Source organism: Lissotriton vulgaris, chromosome 6, assembly GCF_964263255.1.
Source record: "Lissotriton vulgaris chromosome 6, aLisVul1.2, whole genome shotgun sequence".
NCBI classification, from domain to species: Eukaryota; Metazoa; Chordata; class Amphibia; order Caudata; family Salamandridae; genus Lissotriton; species Lissotriton vulgaris.
In genome coordinates, this window is record NC_141694.1 from 91,964,724 (window position 1) to 91,984,721 (window position 19,998).

Sequence of the window (19,998 nt, forward strand, 5' to 3'; positions counted from 1 at the left end):
TGATGCTCACTAGTTCTAGTGATCACCTTGTATCAGTCCAAACAACCCTTATGGTGATTGGTTGTAAGTCAACCTTATAGACCAGCTATCCTAGTAGCGTGGACAAAAGCAGTCTTTAGGCTAAACTCTGAATGGCATGTGAAGCCAGCTGTTTTACCACATATAACCCCTTGAATACCAATTGAAAGGACACCACACAGGTTGTTATGAAAATAAACAGATATTTATTAACTAACATACACCTCTGAACTCTTTATGAGGTCAGAGGGCTAAGCACATGACAATACTTGAAAGGAAATACGAGTTCGCACAATAATTACAAGAACGCCTGAGGGGCGTAACAAACCAAATACTAAATAAATGGAATGCGAAAGTCAATCAAAGGAGTGGAGCTGTCCAGAGGCTGTAGGATCGCTGGGACCACACTGTACTAACTGGAGGTAAGTAATAGGAGCCCCACGGAACGCGTGTGCAGAGTGTGAACTCACACACGAGATGCGTACAGTCGTCTATGGACAGTCCAGTTTAAAGAAAAGGTGAGTACGGACGTCCCTGACTAGATAGGACTAAAACGACTGTGGAACTGGACACTAGGAGAGTCAAGCTACCTTTGAGCACCGAGATGCTTGTGTTACCTCACCCACAGGCTACGGGTGCATAGGTGCCAAGTCGTGTCGGGTACAGGCGTTGAAGTCTATGGAGCCTGGAGGAAAAGATGCTGCAGGCGGTCAGGAGGAGGATGTCCGGTGTGATCCAAGGGTGGATCAGTGAAGAGAAGAACCTGAAAGCAGAGGGGACAATGTTCAAAGTCACTAGCCAGTGACTGGAGTTGAACCAGGAATGGAACCAGATGTCGTCGTCACGATCCGGTGAAGGTGGACGCTTGTCTCTGCAGCCACGTGGACCAGGTGGTGTCTTCAACGACCAGGATGGAGGCACGAGCTGTCCCACGCAGGCTCTCGCTGTCGGCGGTGTCGTCTCCGGATTCGGGTTCAACAGGCCTTGGCAAAGGCAACCCACGCGGTGAGTGGAAACGGCATCTGGAGTGGACCAGGAGGGTCCGGGGTGCTCCTCTTTTGGAAGGGAGCAAGGACCAGTCTGGAGCAACCAGACCAGCAGCAAAGTTGTCGGAGTTCGTCGTCTAGGAGGTCACAAGCCAGCCGACAAGTGACCAGACAACGCGTCGAGCAGCAACCAGGCAGAAGGGCCCCACGCAGATCTCGTAGACGCTGGAGGGCTGATCTTCGATGCAGGAGCTGCTCGGGGTCGGGGCTTCTCAGTCCCCAAAGCACTTGGACGAGGATGCCTCTGAAGTCGTGCTGGAGCGAGGTGCTGCTTCTTCCAAGATGGCCGGTCCCACGTGTCTCGTCGCACCCACAGGTCTCAGCTCTGCTGGAGATGTGGGTAGAGGTCGGAGAGGTCTGGGAGTCCGGGTCTCGTCGGGCTCTGAAGTCTGGATCCTTGCAGGAAGACGACAAAGGGAAGCCGCTGGACGCTGATGGTGCCTGTTTGTGCAGGGTGGACACTCCTTGCCCACAAGGGAGATTTCTTCAGTCTTCTGGGGAGCAGAACGTCGAAGGTCAAGAGTTCTTCGTGGAAGTTGTCAAGAGTAATCTGATTTGGAATGGGACCAGCTCCTACCTTTATCCGGCTAAAGGGGGCTGCACTACGACTAGGTCCCTCCTCTGGGTGGGACCAGGAAGATGGGTGGTTACACCCCCTTTCCTTTGTCCGATCTTGCGCCAGCTCTGGGGCTGGAGTGCCCCAGGAACTGGTTCTGACCGGTGTATGCACAGGGCACCTTGTGTGCCCCAGGCATGTCTCATTCCATTGAGCCCTGTCCTACCTAATACACAAAATCCTGTCTGGGGTGGTGCTAGCACCTTCCAAGGCAGGAAGCCCTTTGTCCAAGCCGCCCTGGCTGGAAGGACTCCCAGCAGCAGGAGGTCAGACTTGTGTCTGTGGTGGCAGCATCCATTTTGTGATGCTGAGGCTCGAGTTAACTTTAACCGGGGTTCACAGTTACATACATGTCATGTCCCTCTAGAAGGGTGGAATGCTAACCCCGTCGCCAGAATTGGCGAGGGGTTAGTATTCCAATTCGTATGACACCTTACTCGACATGTTTTGATAATGCTATGCCAAAGTTAGCATTTGACCGCGAGGTTCATAATGCACTTAAGAGTATATGGTATAGCGTTATCATGGAACAGCTATTAGGACTTGGTTCCGCAAGCTGCAAACGGGCTCAGCTCATGCCAGAGCACCATCTCACATAATTCCAAGCACTCTGCCTTCAGGATTGATAAGGCCTGCCATAGGAGTGACTGATAGGAATACATGTGTCCATTTTTAGGGTTAGATATAGGAATACTATATCTAAAGCAAAGGGTGATTACACCACCTTGCCCCAGCTGTCGTGCAGCCAGTTGTGTCAGATCTGGGTGGCCAGCCAGGGGTGGCATAATACATGCTGCAGCCCCTGGTAGGCCCTGGGTACACCTATGCCCTGGATACCTAAGGTATACTGTACAGGGACTGATAAGGTGGCCCAGTACCAATTGGTAAATGCACCTAAGGTACATGTTTGTCAATTTAGAGAGAGAACAGCTAGGCTGTGGGGCTGATTAGCAGGCCCACAGCCAGGGAAAGTCGTAAACCAGTGAAGCAAAAAGCAAAAATCGGGGGTGACCATAGGATTGCAGACCCCACTCTCCTACAATATGAACCACACCTTTGCTGCTGGTGTGGACCGGAAGACAAAACAAAAATGAATGTTTCCTAGTGTAATGTAACTGGTGCTCGTTTAAAGCGCTCCAATACCTTAATATCAAGTTTGCGTTCTATAAACAGAACTGTAAAATTTTCGGTTGCCCTGGCGCATCAACACACTTTAACTATTTAGAGTAAGAATTGAACTGTACGTGGGTTAGGTACCAGAACGTCCAGCCTTCACTTGCCTCACCATTAAGTGTTTTCTATCCTCATGTCAGGTTCTCCTGACTGAGCTTCTGTCTGAACCTACCCGGTTGTGTAGAAGGACAAAAGTGAAGGGATTTTCTGGCCTTATTTAGGAGGCCAGCTATATTTTCAACTCCTCAACAGGATACTTTACACAATACCACCATTACACCAAGATTTATATGGGTTTAAGATTAGGATAAAATACTAAACGTAGACTAAGGAGAATGTAAATAAGCACAGGCCAACCACAATTGGTGGAATCTAATTAAAACAAGTAGAATACATTTACACACACAAGAGCCTAATCAAGTTAAGCCAGCATTTGACATTGGCAGAGGTGCACAGATTCCCCACCCAATGAGCTGATATTGAGCTGCTCCATGCTGGTTGCTCTAAGTGCCATAGACTGTGGAAACGGTTTCAGATAGTAGAGCTTTAATGATGCAAGCCATCTTGGAATAATCTTAGATAAAGGAGCTGGTGCCAATTGCCTCTTGATCCGGTCTAGTGGTGTTGAAGAATCAGAAGCTTCCTTAATAATAAATTAGGTGGTTAATGACCATTTCATTTCAGACGTTTTTCAGCAAAGAGGCACGTTTGAGATGTTTTTCTCTCTACATGAAAGTCATTGCTTGGTTTTACTTTTGTTGAAGTGTCGCACAATCTGACTCTGGTTAGTGCCCTTCCATTTCTGGTGCTTTGCAGCAGCAGTTTCTCATTGCTCAAATGGGTGTAATTTCTGATATGTATATATTTGCCTCGTCTTTATTGCTTGATTTTGCTCACGTGGAAGTGTCACTCATATTCTTTGAAATGTCACTTTATAATTACACTCAAACTATGAAAATGTCACACACAGCAATCTGGCACCTTGGCAGCAATGCTCCTGCTCTGGCACCCAAAGCTTAATTTGAGACAGTGGTAGTTATGTTTTGTCAAGACTTAGCTCCTGAGCAAGAGAGGGTTAAACACACAAGCGGGAAAGGAAGAGAAAGATGAACAAATTAAACGAGAAAGCAGGAACCTGCAAGTGTGAGACAAATAGTTATGTTGAGGTGGCATCCAGGCTACCCAGCCTTGGTGTTTTTATAGGAACTTTCAACATTTATTTTTTTTGCAGATTTATATAGGGCAAACTCGACCCAAAGGTATTGGAGCGCTTTACATGAGCACTGGTTACGTTACACAAGGACGCATTCATTATTTTTAGGTCACGCCTAGGCATTGCGCATGCGCTGTACTAGGAGATGACCTTTAGAAATCGGTCTGCTCCTTTTCAAGCAAACTTGTGCTAGTGCTGGCATCCACATTGCGGGAGCGAGCAGCGGCATGCATGCTAATTGAAAACATATGGCTCTTGCGCCGCTGCTGCTCGCTCCTGCAAGGCGGAGGCCAGCACAAGCATGAGTGCTTCAAAACAGCTGCTACTTGTTTCTCTGTCCCTCCCTACCACATCATGGCTTTCCCATTAAAGTTGCTTGAAGGCCCCTCCTTCTGCTTGGCCGTTCTGCCCTGTTCACCACTCCGAGGCTTCACTCTTCCTAAAATAGCTTACAGGGTTCCTGCACCCACTGAAGAAATCTTGTTTGGCATGCTGCTCTTAGGCTGCTCTCGCCATGGGACACCTCATGGGTTACATTACACGCTGCAAAGGTCTGTGTGGAACATTCAAATCACAGGCTCCACTCCTCATGTGACAGCTCAAAGGGGTTACTGTACCCGCCACAGGGATTTGGATATAAGATGCAGGCTACTCATTGAGTGTTTGAGTAAGTGAAGGAGTATGAGGGAGTGTGCATGCATGCATATGTCAGCGAGTGATGGTGAATTTGTTGTGCATGAGGCATGAGAGAAAGAGTGAGAATCGGTTATTGAGTGAGTGCACTTAGTGCAGCATGCACAACAGTCTTAACCCGGCTCTACCTCCCCATGCTTTGTAGGAGACCTGCAGCTAAACTGGGCCAGCAAGAGAAGTGAACTGTTGAAGTGCGACCTCCTGTGAAGCACACTTGCCGATCCTTCTGTTTTTGCTCAGACTCCTGTTTGCTTTAAGTCCAGCATCTACTTGGCATTAACAATAAGGTAATATGGTTTTTATATTATTCAACACACCTCCACATGTGGTCTTAAAAAAGGCAGTGTACTCAAGCCTCCTCGGGTCTTATGGGTAGCTTGTCCAGTCCAAGTTTATATTCTTGCATTCCGAATCTGCCTGTTTAAAAAGTATTTTATCACCAAGTTTATATTCTTGCATTTTGAATCCGCCTGTTTAAAAAGTATTTTTATCACAGTGCAATTAGAAAACCAAAATTGCATGGCCTTCTCACAGATGGACTTCAGGGAACTCGAGAGCTCTGAAACATTGCGTCATTAGTGTTACTGTGCTAGAAATGTGCAGGGGGACAAGAAGGGATTTACCACAAAACAGTGTTTTAGGTTTTGAGACACTATGCACATTATTCATGCACATTTTCATCATCATTATTTCAGTAGTAATTTGACATAGCTACTGACAAATCATTTTGGAAATCAACGATTTTCTTAATTAACATAAGCAACGGTGTCTCAGCAAAATTGCTTCTTACAGACAATATGAGCTGCAAATAATTATATTTTGCTAATATTGTGCGATGTTAAACATCTCTAAGTAGCCATCTCGTCAGTGGTATAACATGCCTCATGCAGCATATTTTTTGTAAACATTTGCAAAGATAATAGATCTGGCTAAACACATATAAGGTCCCAAAGGCGAGACCCATTATGCCAATGCTTGTTTTTGGTAGGTAGGCACGGGGAGATTAAGAGATTTGCCCAGAATCACAGGATGTGGACGCGACCCCGACCCCCGAACCTTAGTTTCCCAGCGCCAAAGTCGGCAGTTTAGCCTTCAAACCACATCCTCTCCCCATTGCCGGGATTCTCGGGAAAACTTTAAGCCCCGACAGTTATTCTTTACAAATTAACCACTAGTTTGTGCACTCCATTCTCTGGTCCTTCGGACATAATCTCCGTCTTCTTTCTGGCTCTTCCACTCTCACTGCACAGCAGCCATATTCATTGCTCAGTCGCAGGAAAGAGACGCTACATATTTCCCGTCTATAAGCATGCGCAGTGTGAGGGCCATCTTTGCGATTCAAGCCTCGTTCTCAATCCTGCCACAACTTTGTGTTTTAGTTTTGTGTTTTATGGAGGGGAGAGAAAGACCTGGCCGGAGACAGCAGGCATGATGACGACTAAGGAGGTGACCGCTGCTGTAGACTTCTTAAAGCAAAAACTCACGTTGGTGAATTCCGTGACGCCGAATCAGGAGGGAAAACCTGAGGCTCAGAAGGTGAGTAGGGCGCTGCTAAGACAACAGTTCAGATGAGCGAAAGGGCTCCGTTCGGAATAACGGCGGGGGAAACCCAGCGCGAGGGACTGTGCGCGCGCTGCTGACTGAACGGCTGCAGGCACCTGCTTGTGGTACCCGAGGGCAGCCTTGCCAGATTTTTTCACAACTTTCAAGCCCAAAAGCAACGGGAAAGTAGCCCAAAATAGCCCAATGTTGCTACTCCATACAATACATTTATGTGTAGCCTGACTAGAACATTCAACATGCAAAAACAAGAAAAGAGAGGTCAGATCAGGCTATTGATCAATCTAAACGCAAACTTTACAGACCACAGTTCATGGAGTTAACACAAGATTCGACTATCACAACCGATTTGGGTGATAAAGAAAGCCCTCACACACTGACCTAGTCAGTGTCATGCTTCATCATCGGGCCCCACCGACAGAGGCCGAATGCCTCTGTGGTGTGCTACGACGCCAGAAAGACTGCGGAGCAGGTTTTGTGTTTGGAGGGCGTGCTCTTGTTTACAGTGAAAGGTTTAAAAGTGCCTGAAAAAGGGTATCGAAAAAAATATATTTAATAAATGATCCCTGAGGCACAAAATAAGGAGTATTATGTGTCTGTATTTATATGCCAAGGTTTAAGGTTGGTGAAATACAGAATATACTCAATTTTTTAGTCAACATGTTTCAGCCATAAGGGTGGTATATTACCGTGGCATTCTTCAGGACTACACCCCGGCGGTATGGGCTCTCTAATCACCCACCCTAACCTGGGGACGTGAAAGTGAAAAGAAGTGAAAAAAGTGCATAAAAATAATGGAAGAGTGAATTACTCAATTCCAAAAAATACTCCGTAAATTTGGAGTGTCACTGCACTTTCAAAAGGGGCGCTACTAGCACCATGGGTCTCGGGAGGGGATCGGAGCGACCTGGCACATCGCCCTCAGCGCTCTCGACCCACTGTTAAACCTGTTTGTGGCCTCAAATCCTCGGGGTCCGGATTTGAGGCCACAAACAGGTTTAACAGTGGGTCGAGAGCGCTGAGGGCGATGTGCCAGGTCGCTCCGATCCCCTCCCGAGACCCATGGTGCTAGTAGCGCCCCTTTTGAAAGTGCAGTGACACTCCAAATTTACGGAGTATTTTTTGGAATTGAGTAATTCACTCTTCCATTATTTTTATGCACTTTTTTCACTTCTTTTCACTTTCACGTCCCCAGGTTAGGGTGGGTGATTAGAGAGCCCATACCGCCGGGGTGTAGTCCTGAAGAATGCCACGGTAATATACCACCCTTATGGCTGAAACATGTTGACTAAAAAATTGAGTATATTCTGTATTTCACCAACCTTAAACCTTGGCATATAAATACAGACACATAATACTCCTTATTTTGTGCCTCAGGGATCATTTATTAAATATATTTTTTTCGATACCCTTTTTCAGGCACTTTTAAACCTTTCACTGTAAACAAGAGCACGCCCTCCAAACACAAAACCTGCTCCGCAGTCTTTCTGGCGTCGTAGCACACCACAGAGGCATTCGGCCTCTGTCGGTGGGGCCCGATGATGAAGCATGACACTGACTAGGTCAGTGTGTGAGGGCTTTCTTTATCACCCAAATCGGTTGTGATAGTCGAATCTTGTGTTAACTCCATGAACTGTGGTCTGTAAAGTTTGCGTTTAGATTGATCAATAGCCTGATCTGACCTCTCTTTTCTTGTTTTTGCATAATTAACCGGGGACTAAGAGAGTGTCCTCATTCTCCCTACCTCTCCTTTTGTTGTTGAATAGAACATTCAACAAGCATTTGCAGTTCAATAGGTCTCGCAACTGCGATATTTTGAGGCATTGGCATTGTCATTGTAAATGCCTTTTATTTCCGTGTTTAAAAAACCTGCAATAATAAAAGGCATGGTCATTTACAATACCAATAGGTCAACGTTAAAATGCGAGACCTATTGCATTGAAAATGCTTGTTTTTAATACAGATGCGTTCTTCCATAAGAAGGAGCGAGCAATAAGGAATCGCAGAGCCCACAGGGCACTTCTTATCAGGATAAACTGCACCAACAGAGCCCGCTGCATAGCATAGCAAGTACAACTAGGAGATCATACTGTCACCTAGTCTCAGGCGCTTACTCATAGCTGCCAAGTTGTCAGACTTCTTATGTGTCACATTTTCATGATTTCAGTGTACTTAGAAGTGACATTCACCAACATGTGTAACACTTGAAATTACACTTTTTTGTAAGTCAAACCAAGCAATGAAGTGCATTGAAAGAAAGAAATATCAGAAATTACACAATGTCGAACAATGAGACGCTCTAAAAAGATATTGAAACTATTACAAAACACCTGAAAAGGACTAACCTACTGCCCCTTTCTAAGATGATCATACTGTAATCTGTCTGGGGCTCAGTGCTGGTGCTCACAGTACCGAACAGGCTGAGGTAGGAAATAAATAGAACATCGGACCTGGCTAGTTTGACACATGTGTTGTCAGGCGATTCGCCAGAAAAACTATCAGACCTTTATTCCTTTTAGCCAGCCTGCGCTGACCGGCCCCCTGGCTTCTACCCTGGCATTGGCAATCTATGATAATGCCCTGATCATGCATTACAGCACTTTGAACTTCAGGCCGCTCTCTGACAATCAAGTCTACAAGACGATATTAAAGGCCCCAAACACGATCTGAACTCATCATCAGCTGCTGCCTGATTGGAGAGTCAGACTAAGTCAGCTGACTTACTCGAGTCGCCCAGCACTGCAGACGACACCGGACATTAAGTATCAAAGAGTCAGTGTCGACGAGGCTCAGACTAATCCACACGTTACTCAGTCACATTATAGGTCATGCCCAGCAGCAGTTGTTAATTAGGAAAGAAGTGCAGGTGTCCCATTTTTTTCTTTAGGTCGAGGACTCCGTCGCAATGCGTAAGCAGTCGGGGCGGAGCTCTGAAGATTTAATGTTTTTTAGTAAGGGGGCTTGAACCCGCCCCTCTTCTCCATTGGCTAGCCTAGTAAATGCTGGCCAGCCATTGGAGGAGAGGGGCGTCACTCGGTTCAAGCCCCGTCTTTTTCGGATTCGGAGGCGTGTATTTTTAGGTTCTTTCTATCTGTGACGTCATCCGTCACTCAAACCTAAAAACACGCCCCCAAATCCCCAAATGGCCGTGTGTTTCTCCGAGGCATTTCTGCCTTGCCTCGGAGAAACATGGTCGTGTTCATGGCGTGGTCGAGGTCGATAGGGGGATCTGCACCAGCATCATTGGGGAGACAGCGATCCCTACTCTCAAGCAAGGAGGGGGTGCCTCAACCAATCAAGCGCAGCTACTCACAACCTACTGTACGATTACAACACAGGCCGAAGGGCAGAGTTGGGTCTTTTCGCATTACGCAGGGTGAGCAGTGTGTGAGTGTGTAGGGTGAGCAGTGTGTGAGCGTGCAGGGTGCACCTCCACAAAACTCGCGCTATATACGGCTGAAAAATAGCACTAGGCGACGATAATGAAATTCAACAGTACTGCGAAATCATGGCTTACATTACAAACAAAGTCTTTCAGTTGCCCATTGTAAATGACAATGCCATTTATTTAACGATTAAGCTATTGGCAATGTAAATGACAATGCCATTTATTTATGATTTAAAGAAATGTCATGAGCAATGCCAATAGCTCTACCTTTAATGATGCCGAGACCATTGCATTGTAAATGCTTGTTTGAATGACACTGGATCTCATATTTTTCGAGTTCTTTGAATCTAATTTATCCCTTGTTTTCCTTTTTCTATCTCTCCACACTTGAGCACTGACCTTCACTTACCACTTCCCCTCTGATGATAACCATGTGATATAACATTGAAAAATATTATACATATATTTTGAAGAATTGTTTTTCTCAGAATTAATGGAATAGCAGTCTAGGACCACTTGTATCCTATACCGAGCACGTTCTTGGGGGCAGGTCAGAGGTCACTACAGGTCTTGCAGGACCCAAATTGGATGAAGCTTCACGCCCGCAAAGATATACGGCCCTGCAGGTGTTACTTGTGGGTAGGGGCCGCAGGGCACAGACACACCTAACATTAGGAAAGGGGTGTGGCATGCAACCATGTGCTGCAGCACGGTGGCGCCGCACAAAGCCTAGAATCTGCCGCACACTTGGTGGATTGTAGTCCAAATTTCGGTAGCCTGCACAATACAATTTTTTTTCTTGCACAACCAGGCAAAATATCGCCCAATTGTGCGAGAAATAGCCCAATCTGGCAACACTGCACGAGGGGTGGACTCTCGGTAGCGTCACCTCAGCGATGAGGCAGTTGCACAAGTGCGCTTGCGGGAGGCATGCACGCGAGGGGAAGGGGTATGCAGCGAGTTTTATCGCAACCGGTGCGGTTTAAACCCAGGTCAAAAGTAAAACACAGTGTGCGTGTGATTAAATATAATTAAGGCCCCCGGTTTTATGGTATTTATTTTTTTAACATTTCCATTTGTATTTATGCATATTTATTTTTAGCCACTCACTCTGTATTTATCCATTTTTAGGTCTCGCCTAGACGAAAGCAAAAGCGAAGCTTTTGCTGTCTAGGGCGAGACAACTTATGTTATCACTTTTGGGGGAATGTGGACAGCAGACTGACACCCGCTTCTCCTGCCGGAGATTTGACCTCGTGGGCGCGCTTTGGCGCCTTGGCTGCTTGCAACGTGCATCGCGGTGCACGCCCAGCCCGGCGCCGTGCACATCCCCTGCCACAGATTCCCTGAACACACATACACACACACACACACACACACGCGCGCACCCCCCCCATACTTCCCCCCCCACTCACCGGCACCCGCCCCCCCGCCGCCGCACAGGAGCGCACCTATACGCACGCACACACACATACAGAGACCCCCCCCCCCGGCCGCCGCCACCGCCGCATACATATAAGCGCACCCCCCAAAAATCCCCACTTACCGCCATTCTAAACTTCTGCAGCCTTCGCGGGGCTCTCCCTCGGGCATGGGAGCCCCGCGTCACCAGCACTGCTTCTCTCCGTGGGCGCGTGCGCGGGCTTCCGAAGACGGAAGTCCCGCCCCATGGAAGGTTTCGATTTCGCTCACGTCGCCCTGCCGGACTAACCATGCTAGCACGGTCAGATTGCGCTGTAGCCTGATCCGACCCAGATCAGCCCGAGGATTAAAGGGGTGCCTTTCGGATGCTGGCCGACGAGGCAGCGCCTTGTTTTCTTCGGGCAAGGGACTGCGGGGTTTGGTTTTGACTGTGTCGGAGCTGGTTTTGCTGGGAGGAGGGGGAAGGAGCCAGGTGCTGGTCCCGCGTTGGTACACTTGTTGCTGCTGCTGTAGTCGGGCAGGATGGCGGGCTGCTGCCTTTCGGCGGAGGAGAAGGAGCAGCACAGGATTAACACGGAGATCGAGCGGCGGATCAAGAAGGACAAGCAGAACGCTCGCCGCGAGCTCAAGCTGCTGCTGCTCGGTAAGTGGCCGCGGGCTTCGAGGCGCTGCTCTGTTACTTTTCGCGTGTCTCGCTGATCCAAGTAAACTCTCTGGAAACACCGAGGCTGGGCCTCCGGCCCTATTTAAATTGTTTATTTCTCTAACTACTCCATGAGAGTTCTTGTATTCTTTTTAACTTCCCCAAGGCAATTCGTTTTTTTTTCTCCCTCTCGTCTTCTACATGGCACTCGTCCTTTTTGAATGTCCTCTTCCCCATGGCACTTCTGTTCCTTATGTATTTATTTGTTTACCTCGCCCTCTCTGTAATACACTCAGTAGCTCTGTCTTTTTATTCTGCTCCAAGGCGGCTTTCTCCTAGCCCATTGCACTTTTGTTCTTTCTTTCTGCTTTATGCCCTCTAACCATGCTGACAATGTGAGGCCGGACACAGAAGGGGCAGTGGCTGGGGACTTTGCACAGAAAGGATCCGTTGTTCCAGTGGCTGGAACCGGTCGGGCAGGGCTGCCCTTGTCACTTCGTGGAGGGCAGCTCAGAGGTGCCTGTAATTGCCCCGGGGCGACAGTGGAACCCGATCCCTGCCTTCGGGGAGCCTCTCACTGGCTCGGCAGAGCTGCTGTGCTGCCTTCCAGGATATTGTAGACGTTGCTGTCGGGGGCTCTTTCACACAGAGTGTTTGTTTCTTTTGCTGCAGTCCAATGCTCTGATTTAATTTTAGTTATTAAATGGCTTTGCACGGTCCGACGAAGTCCAGAAGCTAGTGTACCCCAAACCTGCAGTCACACTGTCTGGGTGCGGTGGGGCAGGTTTCTTTCAGTCTGCACAAGTGTCTGTGTATATTGTTTATTCGATCTGCTCGCCTCTGCCATCTTTCCTTGCCTTTTTTATCTCCACTTTCGTTCTCTTGCTGTACTTCTTTCTATTGGCCAACTTACAACATTCTCTTGTTCATCTCTCACTAACTTTGTAGGTGCGTTTGACTTGCATGTACCTTTCAGTTCGTTATGATTGTTTATTTGTTTCCCAGCTTTGGGTGCCCTTTTCCTCTTTTTGTTTGGTGCTTGTCTATCTGTGTTTCATTCTGTGTGTTTATTTTGTTCCTTGTGTCGCTGTCTAATCGTGTCTGTGTCACCTTTCACGCTGGCCCTGTGTGGCTCTCTCCTTTTCTTTCCTGGTGCTCTGCCTTTCCAGGGCATAGGCCCTGCACGTGCCAGGGCTGTTTATATGATCTGCTAATGAGCCATCCAGTATACGTTTCCAAGCTGTTATCTCTGCCTGTCTCTGACTCTTGGACAGCTGATAGCGACCTTTGATACAGCGCATTGCAGATTCCCACTCATCTCCAGGCGCGCCAAACAGGTGTCTGTGTTACCCGACTCAATGGTTCTCGATTCTTTGGCGTCAGAAAGATGTGACGTTACTTTTAGTCTACAAGTCCCAGGCAAATGTCTCGGGTAATCGCTTTAGTCCACTCAGCTATCCTAGAATATATTTCTCTCTCTCTCATGCTCTTGGTCACTCCCATATCATTCTCCTCTTGCATCCCCCCCTTATTTAGTTACACTTCCTTTCTAACAATACTATAAAATCTCCTCCCCTCTATCTCCTGACTCTCCCCTCCCCTCAGTCTCTTCACTCTCCCCTCCTCTCTTCTCCCCTTTCTCCCCTCTCCCCTCTCCTCACTCTCCTCACTCTCCTCACTCCCCCCACTCTCATTCTCTCACCATTTTCCCCTCCCTCTCACTTCAATCTCCTCTCTCCTCACTATCCTCACTCTCCCCACTCTCTCCTCTCACACCACTCTCTCCTCTCTCTCCACTCTTCCTCTAATTCTGTCTCACTCTCTCCTGCCCCTTCACTGTCTTTGCCTCTCCACTCTTCCTCTATTTCTGTCTCACTCTCTCCTGCCCCTTCACTGTCTTGTTCTTATTCAGTATGATTTGCTAATCTTAGTTTGCTATGTGTAATTATATTTTGCTATTGCTCTTTCTCTTGAACCAACTGTTTGATGTAATTGAATCGTTGTTTTCAGGCATGCCTGTCCACTTGGATCAAGTAAAATTATCTAAGACTACAACTTCCAGAATCTAGAATAAAAGCCAGAATAAGAGCTAGAATAAAAAAGATGTCCAGATGACATGGGATGACCTGGAAACTCTTGCTCTAATATCAATATAGCACAGAAGCACCCAGTATTTACTTAAGGTATCTGGGGGTGCTCTTTGTTTCCTTTAAGCAAATGAATACTCCTACACAAAAGGTTCTGTGAAGTTATCAGAGGTGCTGTAAAGAACATGTCTTCCGTGAGATTCTAGTGCTTTTGAGTTAACAGGTGCTGGCTGGCCTTTTGTATATCAACTGTGTGGGTTGTCTAGTGCTAGAGAAGGAGTACAGCCACTAGTGTAAGGATTTCAGCAGTGCCCTGATGCGTTAGGCTTGCGTGATCTCAGAGGTGCTCTTCTGGTGGACATGGATTCTATGGTTTCTCAAATAATCTAGCAGATGAGCATATCAGTATTGAGGGTTCTCATAAGTTCTGATATTAGCCTACTTGGCTTCTATGATGTCTTCATGGATGGGGCTTTTAACTAAATTACTTTTTTTGAGGTCCTCAGATGTGCATGGAGTTTGAGGTCATCTGCAGAACCTAGCCTCATATACATAAGCACCTCTATTTGATTTTTCATGGATACATGGGTTCAAGAGTCCCTTGAGGAACTGACCCTGTGTTAACACATTTAGTGGGTTCTCAGTAAAGTATACTATCTATCCTATCTATCTATCTATCCTATATCTATCTATCTATCTATCTATCATCCTCTATCTATCACCCTCACTCTATCTATCTATCTATCGCCCTCACTCTATCTATCTATCGCCCTCACTCTATCTATCTATCTATCACCCTCACTCTATCTATCTATCTATCGCCCTCACTCTATCTATCGCCCTCACTCTATCTATCTATCGCCCTCACTCTATCTATCACCCTCACTCTATCTATCTATCGCCCTCACTCTATCTATCTATCGCCCTCACTCTATCTATCTATCTATCGCCCTCACTCTATCTATCGCCCTCACTCTATCTATCGCCCTCACTCCTATCTATCTATTGCCCTCACTCCTATCTATCTATCCCCCTCACTCCTATCTATCTATCCCCCTCACTCTTATCTATCGCCCTCACTCTTATCTATCGCCCTCACTCTTATCTATCGCCCTCACTCTTATCTATCGCCCTCACTCTTATCTATCGCCCTCACTCTTATCTATCGCCCTCACTCTTATCTATCGCCCTCACTCTTATCTATCGCCCTAACTCTATCTATCTATTGCCCTCACTCTCTATCTATCTATCTATCTATCTATCTATCTATCTATCTGGCGCCAATCAAATACACTGAACATAATCTTCACAAAAGTTATTTACATAAGTTTAAGCTATTGCAATTATAAATTACAATAACTTTTATTTAAGTATTACTTATTAAAAAAAATTAAAAGTCATTGTTATTTGTAATATCAATATATCTAAGTCACGTGAATACAACACATTTTGCATTACAAATGCTATAGGTGTCACATTTGCGAAAGTTATAACTATTGGCATTGTAAATGACAAAGCTATTAATTTCGCTATTTTCAAAACCAACACATAAATAAAAAATGTGTCATTTACAATAACAATAGCTCAAACTTTCCTAATGCGAGACCTATTGCATTGCAAATGCTTGTTATTTTGGGTTTTGCGTATAAATGAAGTTGAAATACTGTACATTTCCATATTTATTTAATTGATAGATGTGTACTCCTACTTTTTTTTTTTTAAAAAATTTTTGAAAACCTTTATTGTGCTTCAAAGTCAAACAAATACGGGCCTACAACCTCTCGGCCGGCCACGAACACCATTGAGCACCAAAGCAGCGCTACGGCGACATAGCATTAGCACTTTACAGGCGAGCATTCAATTACACTGTGCACTTCAGAACACCACGTCTCAGGATCAATGAAGGTTAATTTTAAGGTTTTTCAAGCAAGCAATGTATCATGTCGTACTTCACCAAGTCTGTTGGGAAGAAAGAAAGAAGGATCCATGCAGGGGGAACAACACCATAGTTTCATCACATATACAGGATAGGACCGCCATTCAGTGGGTTCCCCCCGGGCAGGAAGGCAACCATCCACAGAGTCAGATAAGAGACCCCTCTCATACGCCACCCGAACCCTGCCGCCCCCTAACCCCTAGTATAACTAGACACGGACCCCGACCAAAGTAAAACCAAAAAATAGAGAAAAAGAAGAAGGCACCATAGAAATAAGTCTATATTCTACCTACTAACCCCCCACCCTACACGCATGCGGAGGCTACGGCCTGCCCCCCCCCCCAGCAGTGTGTCTGTCGCCCCATAAACCCGAAATATAGCGAGAAGAAGGAAGAGAAAGAAGGGAAAAGAGAAAAAGCACAAAGGGGACAAAACATGCCCTATGACATAGAGAAGAAGAGAAGGACACCCTAATCCTCAACTCTCAAAGGGGAGAAAGAAGGGAGGGAGGAGGTTCATTTCCAGGCAACCTGGTCTCCGCCAGTCATACAGCATTCGCCCCCCCGCGATCAGAATAGACTGCAGAAATTGAAGCAATGTAAGAGCGAAGCATGATTCAGCGGCGAACACGCAGACTGGATACCAAATACAGTCCGAAATCCCGACCCGCCCGCCCAGCAGCCAATATCAGGAAATGCAACCTAACCCTGTCCTGAACGCGGACTGTCCCACCGTCGCGCTGTCCAAGCGAGGCCCGCCCACCCCAAAACAAGAAAACAAAATGGCGAGAGGGCAGGGATCAACAAAGCGGTGACACAAAATGGCCACGATGATTCAGCAGAAAGTCCGGCCATTGCAGCAGAATGTTCTCTTAACACACCAGGCATACTCAGCGTCTGGAGAGGCAAAAAGCGCCGCGCAGAAAGAAAAGGCAGCCAGGACGGTGCAAGCAGTTCTCGGGGTTTCCACAATAGAGAGTCTGGCCACAATGTATCACTCCACTCCTGGAGGAGAAACAAAGTATTTTGGGGGTAGCCGTCAGTCAGGTAGTCCTGGGCGTCCGCAGGATAATCAGGGAGCTCAGATGTGCCGCTTACCGGGGGGATCACCGGCGCTTCACACGCTGCAGACAATGGTAGGCGGTCGCCGTGCAGTTCAGAGCCACCGATGCCCCAGCTCAACAGTGGTGTCATTCGGTCCAGCTCGTCGCCCAGTTCCCGAGTGCAATGTCGCACCTCTAAGCGGAGATCGCACAGAGCTGAAAAGACTGCGCCGAGAGAGATACCGGACTGCATACCTCCGTTCTCGTGTCCCCGGGGGATCTCCAGTGGCACGGGTTCTCCTGTAGCCAGGGCGACACTGGACCCCGACGTGGAGGGGCTTAGGTCCCCACAAGACATGGCGGCACACCCGGCCAACTCAATCAGGGTCCACCCCGGGCTCCAGGTGTAGAGTAGAGCCAGCGCACCCCCTCGTTTCACTGACCTCGGAGGACACTCCGTGCCCCAAAGCAATGCGGGTCAGCTACACTCCTCTCGGCAGTATCAGGTAGCGAGGCATGGGGTCCGCAGATAAAGTGCAATCCAAAATGTCCGTCTCACCCTCGCATCAGCCACCTTAAACAAAAGCTCCGCTGTAGTGGAGGTCCGCAGCTCCGTGAGTATCGTCCCCTTTCCGCCCGCGTCTCAGCGTCTCCGGTGACTAGTCTCAAGTCGCGCCTCTCGGGGCCAGCGCCAAGTACACCGCCGTGTGCGCCAGCGGAGCACTCCGGCCGGCAGCAGGGTCAGGAGACACGGGAGGGGGAGCTAGCTGATACTAGGTCCAGAGCCGGGAGTCAGGAGCCGATTTCTCCGGCTGCCGGGCAGGTCCGGGGGCCGGGAGGGCACCGTCGTGCTCAGCGTCGTGTCACACACACGCTGCCGTCGAAGTCGTCAGGATTGAGAAGCAGGATGTAGGCACGGCAGAAACGGACTGGCGGAGCCGGGAGCCTACAGGTCCGCTCCGGTCGCCATCTTGGCTCCTCCCCCGTGTACTCCTACTTTGAAGTCTGTTGTGTTTTAGCTATTTAAGCTGTTACATTTTACATAAAAAACATCCACTGGTAAATACTAGCATTATACCATAAATGTATGTTGACATATGCCCTTATCTAAAGAAATGTCATCCTGTTTTTTATATTTCCCAAGCTGTCCATCTGCTCAGCTACTGGCCTATAATTCATATAGACAGCACAGAGTCACTTTAAAGATCCACAATTTTCTGTATTTATCCACTTTCAAAACTAAATGCAGACAGAAAACACATTGTTTTCTGTCTGTATTTATCTGTAAAAATCCGTAAAAACTGAAAACCGGAAGCCTTAAATATAATCGATCGCACAGGATCTTTGTGAAATGATACTGAAAGGTTGCCAGATAAGTAGAAGCAAGTTTTCAATGGGTCTCAAGGCGCTGGCGGGGGGGAGGGGGCCTGGACAGCTCCGAGGTCATCCGAAGAGCCAGGTCTTGAGGTCCTTCCTGAAGTCTTGCAGTGTGGGGCTTCGTCTGATGCGGAAGGGAAGTTCATTCCAGGTCTTGGCCGCAATGCAGGAGAAGGATCTACCCCCTGTTCTGCCTTTCCGGATGTGGGGCACTTCGGCAAGGACTGGGTCGGCAGAGCGTAGGTTTCTCTTGGGGGTGTGGAAGGAGATTCTTTCGTTGAGGTATTTGGGTCTGGTGTTGTAGAGTGCTTTGTAGGCGTGTGTGCTGTGGCATACGAAGGGGGGTACGGTGGGTGCAGGCCGCCCAGGGTATAATCACTGAGGGGGGGTGACAAAATGGTAAAAATATGTGTTTTAAACACCTATTTCTGCCATTTTGTCAAGCTTTGCACCGGGTACCACCTGACCTTGGTACGCCACTGCGTGTGTGAGCAATTTGAAGGTTACTCTCTTTTATACTGGGAGCCAGTGGGGTCGCGGAGGTGCTGGGTGATGTGGTTGATTCGTGGGATGTTGAGGACGAGTCTTGCTGTGGCAAGACTGCTGGGTGAGGAGTGCGTAGGTGACGGTCTTCCTGGAGTTGGGGAGGGGGGAATCCATTTGAAGGTCTTGCGGAGCATGTGAAGGGTGTTGAGGCATGGGGAGGACATGGCGTTGATGTATGTATTGCGACTTATATAGCGCACGTATCACCGAAGGCATCAAGGCGCTTGCCTTGGGAACCCGTCCTGGCTTTTTCCCTGTGAGATAACCCCTACTGGGCATCCCCAAGGTGAAAGTCAGGCATCCCGCAGCGGGTGGGCCGCCGTAGTGGAGATTAAGCAAGCTATTGCCCAGAGTTGCAGCGTGGGACCCCATGATTAGAGTAGGCACCGAGGCGAGAATTATCGAGTCCCTGGACATTTTGGGCTCAGGACCCTGCCGCGTCGGGAATTGAACCCTGGTCCCGGGCCAGACCTCTGCATCAGGGTCTGCCGCTCTAATCAGTGAGCCACACTCCTCCTCTGATCTGGCAGGTCATGGTGAGTGAGGAGTTGAGTATGATGCCGAGGGCGTGGTCCGTAGGGGTGGGTGGGTCTCCGAGGGCAGGGGGAACCAGGCATCGTTCAATTCGGTGGGGGTGGATCCGAAGATGAAGACTTCCGCTTCAGGCAGCTTCTGTACTTCCAGGATGCAACGTCCTTCATTCCTTCCTGGAAACTGTGCCTGGTGATTTCAGGTTCCTTGGTGAGGGAGAGGATGAACTGGGTGTCATCAGTGTAGGATACTATGCTTAGACTGTGTTTTATGACGATGTTTGCAAAGGGGGCAATGTAGATGTTGAAGAGTGTGGGGCTGAGGGAGAATCCTTGGGGTACTCCACATCTGATCTCTGTGGCTTTGGAGAGAAAGGGCAGGAGTCTTATTCTTTGTGTTCTGGCAGACTGAAAAGAGCAAATCCGGTCTAAGGTAGTTTCCTGTATTCCGGCATCATGGAGTCTGGCGGCTAGTGTGCGGGGGAGACGGTGTCGAAGGCTGCTGAGAGGTCTAGTGGTATGAGGGCTTCAGTGTGGCCTTGGTCGAGGAGGGTGCGGATGTCATCAGTGACGGCTAAGTCGGTGGTCTGGGTGCCATGGTTGCTGCGGAATCAGGATTGAGATGAGTTGAGGATGTTTTTTGTTTCTATGAAGTCCTTTAGCTAGGTGTTGACGATTTTCTCGATGACTTTGGCGGCAAATGGAAGG

At 48.0% G+C, this 19,998-nt stretch overlaps 1 protein-coding gene across 3 annotated transcripts in view; it reads left to right on the forward strand.

Annotated features, from left to right (window-relative positions):
• The first annotated feature begins 6,096 nt into the window (after window positions 1-6,096).
• LOC147706848 (exportin-5-like) overlaps window positions 6,097-19,998 on the forward strand; it is a 1,626,836-nt gene continuing 1,612,934 nt past the window's right edge. For 2 of the 3 annotated variants that reach the window (XM_086926008.1, XM_086926006.1), the window contains exon 1: window positions 6,097-6,295. In XM_086926008.1, coding sequence (XP_086782134.1) covers window positions 6,188-6,295 — 108 coding nt within the window. In that variant the 5' untranslated portion in view covers window positions 6,097-6,187. The remainder of the gene's footprint in view (window positions 6,296-19,998) is intronic. The other variant, XM_086926007.1, reaches the window with a different exon arrangement.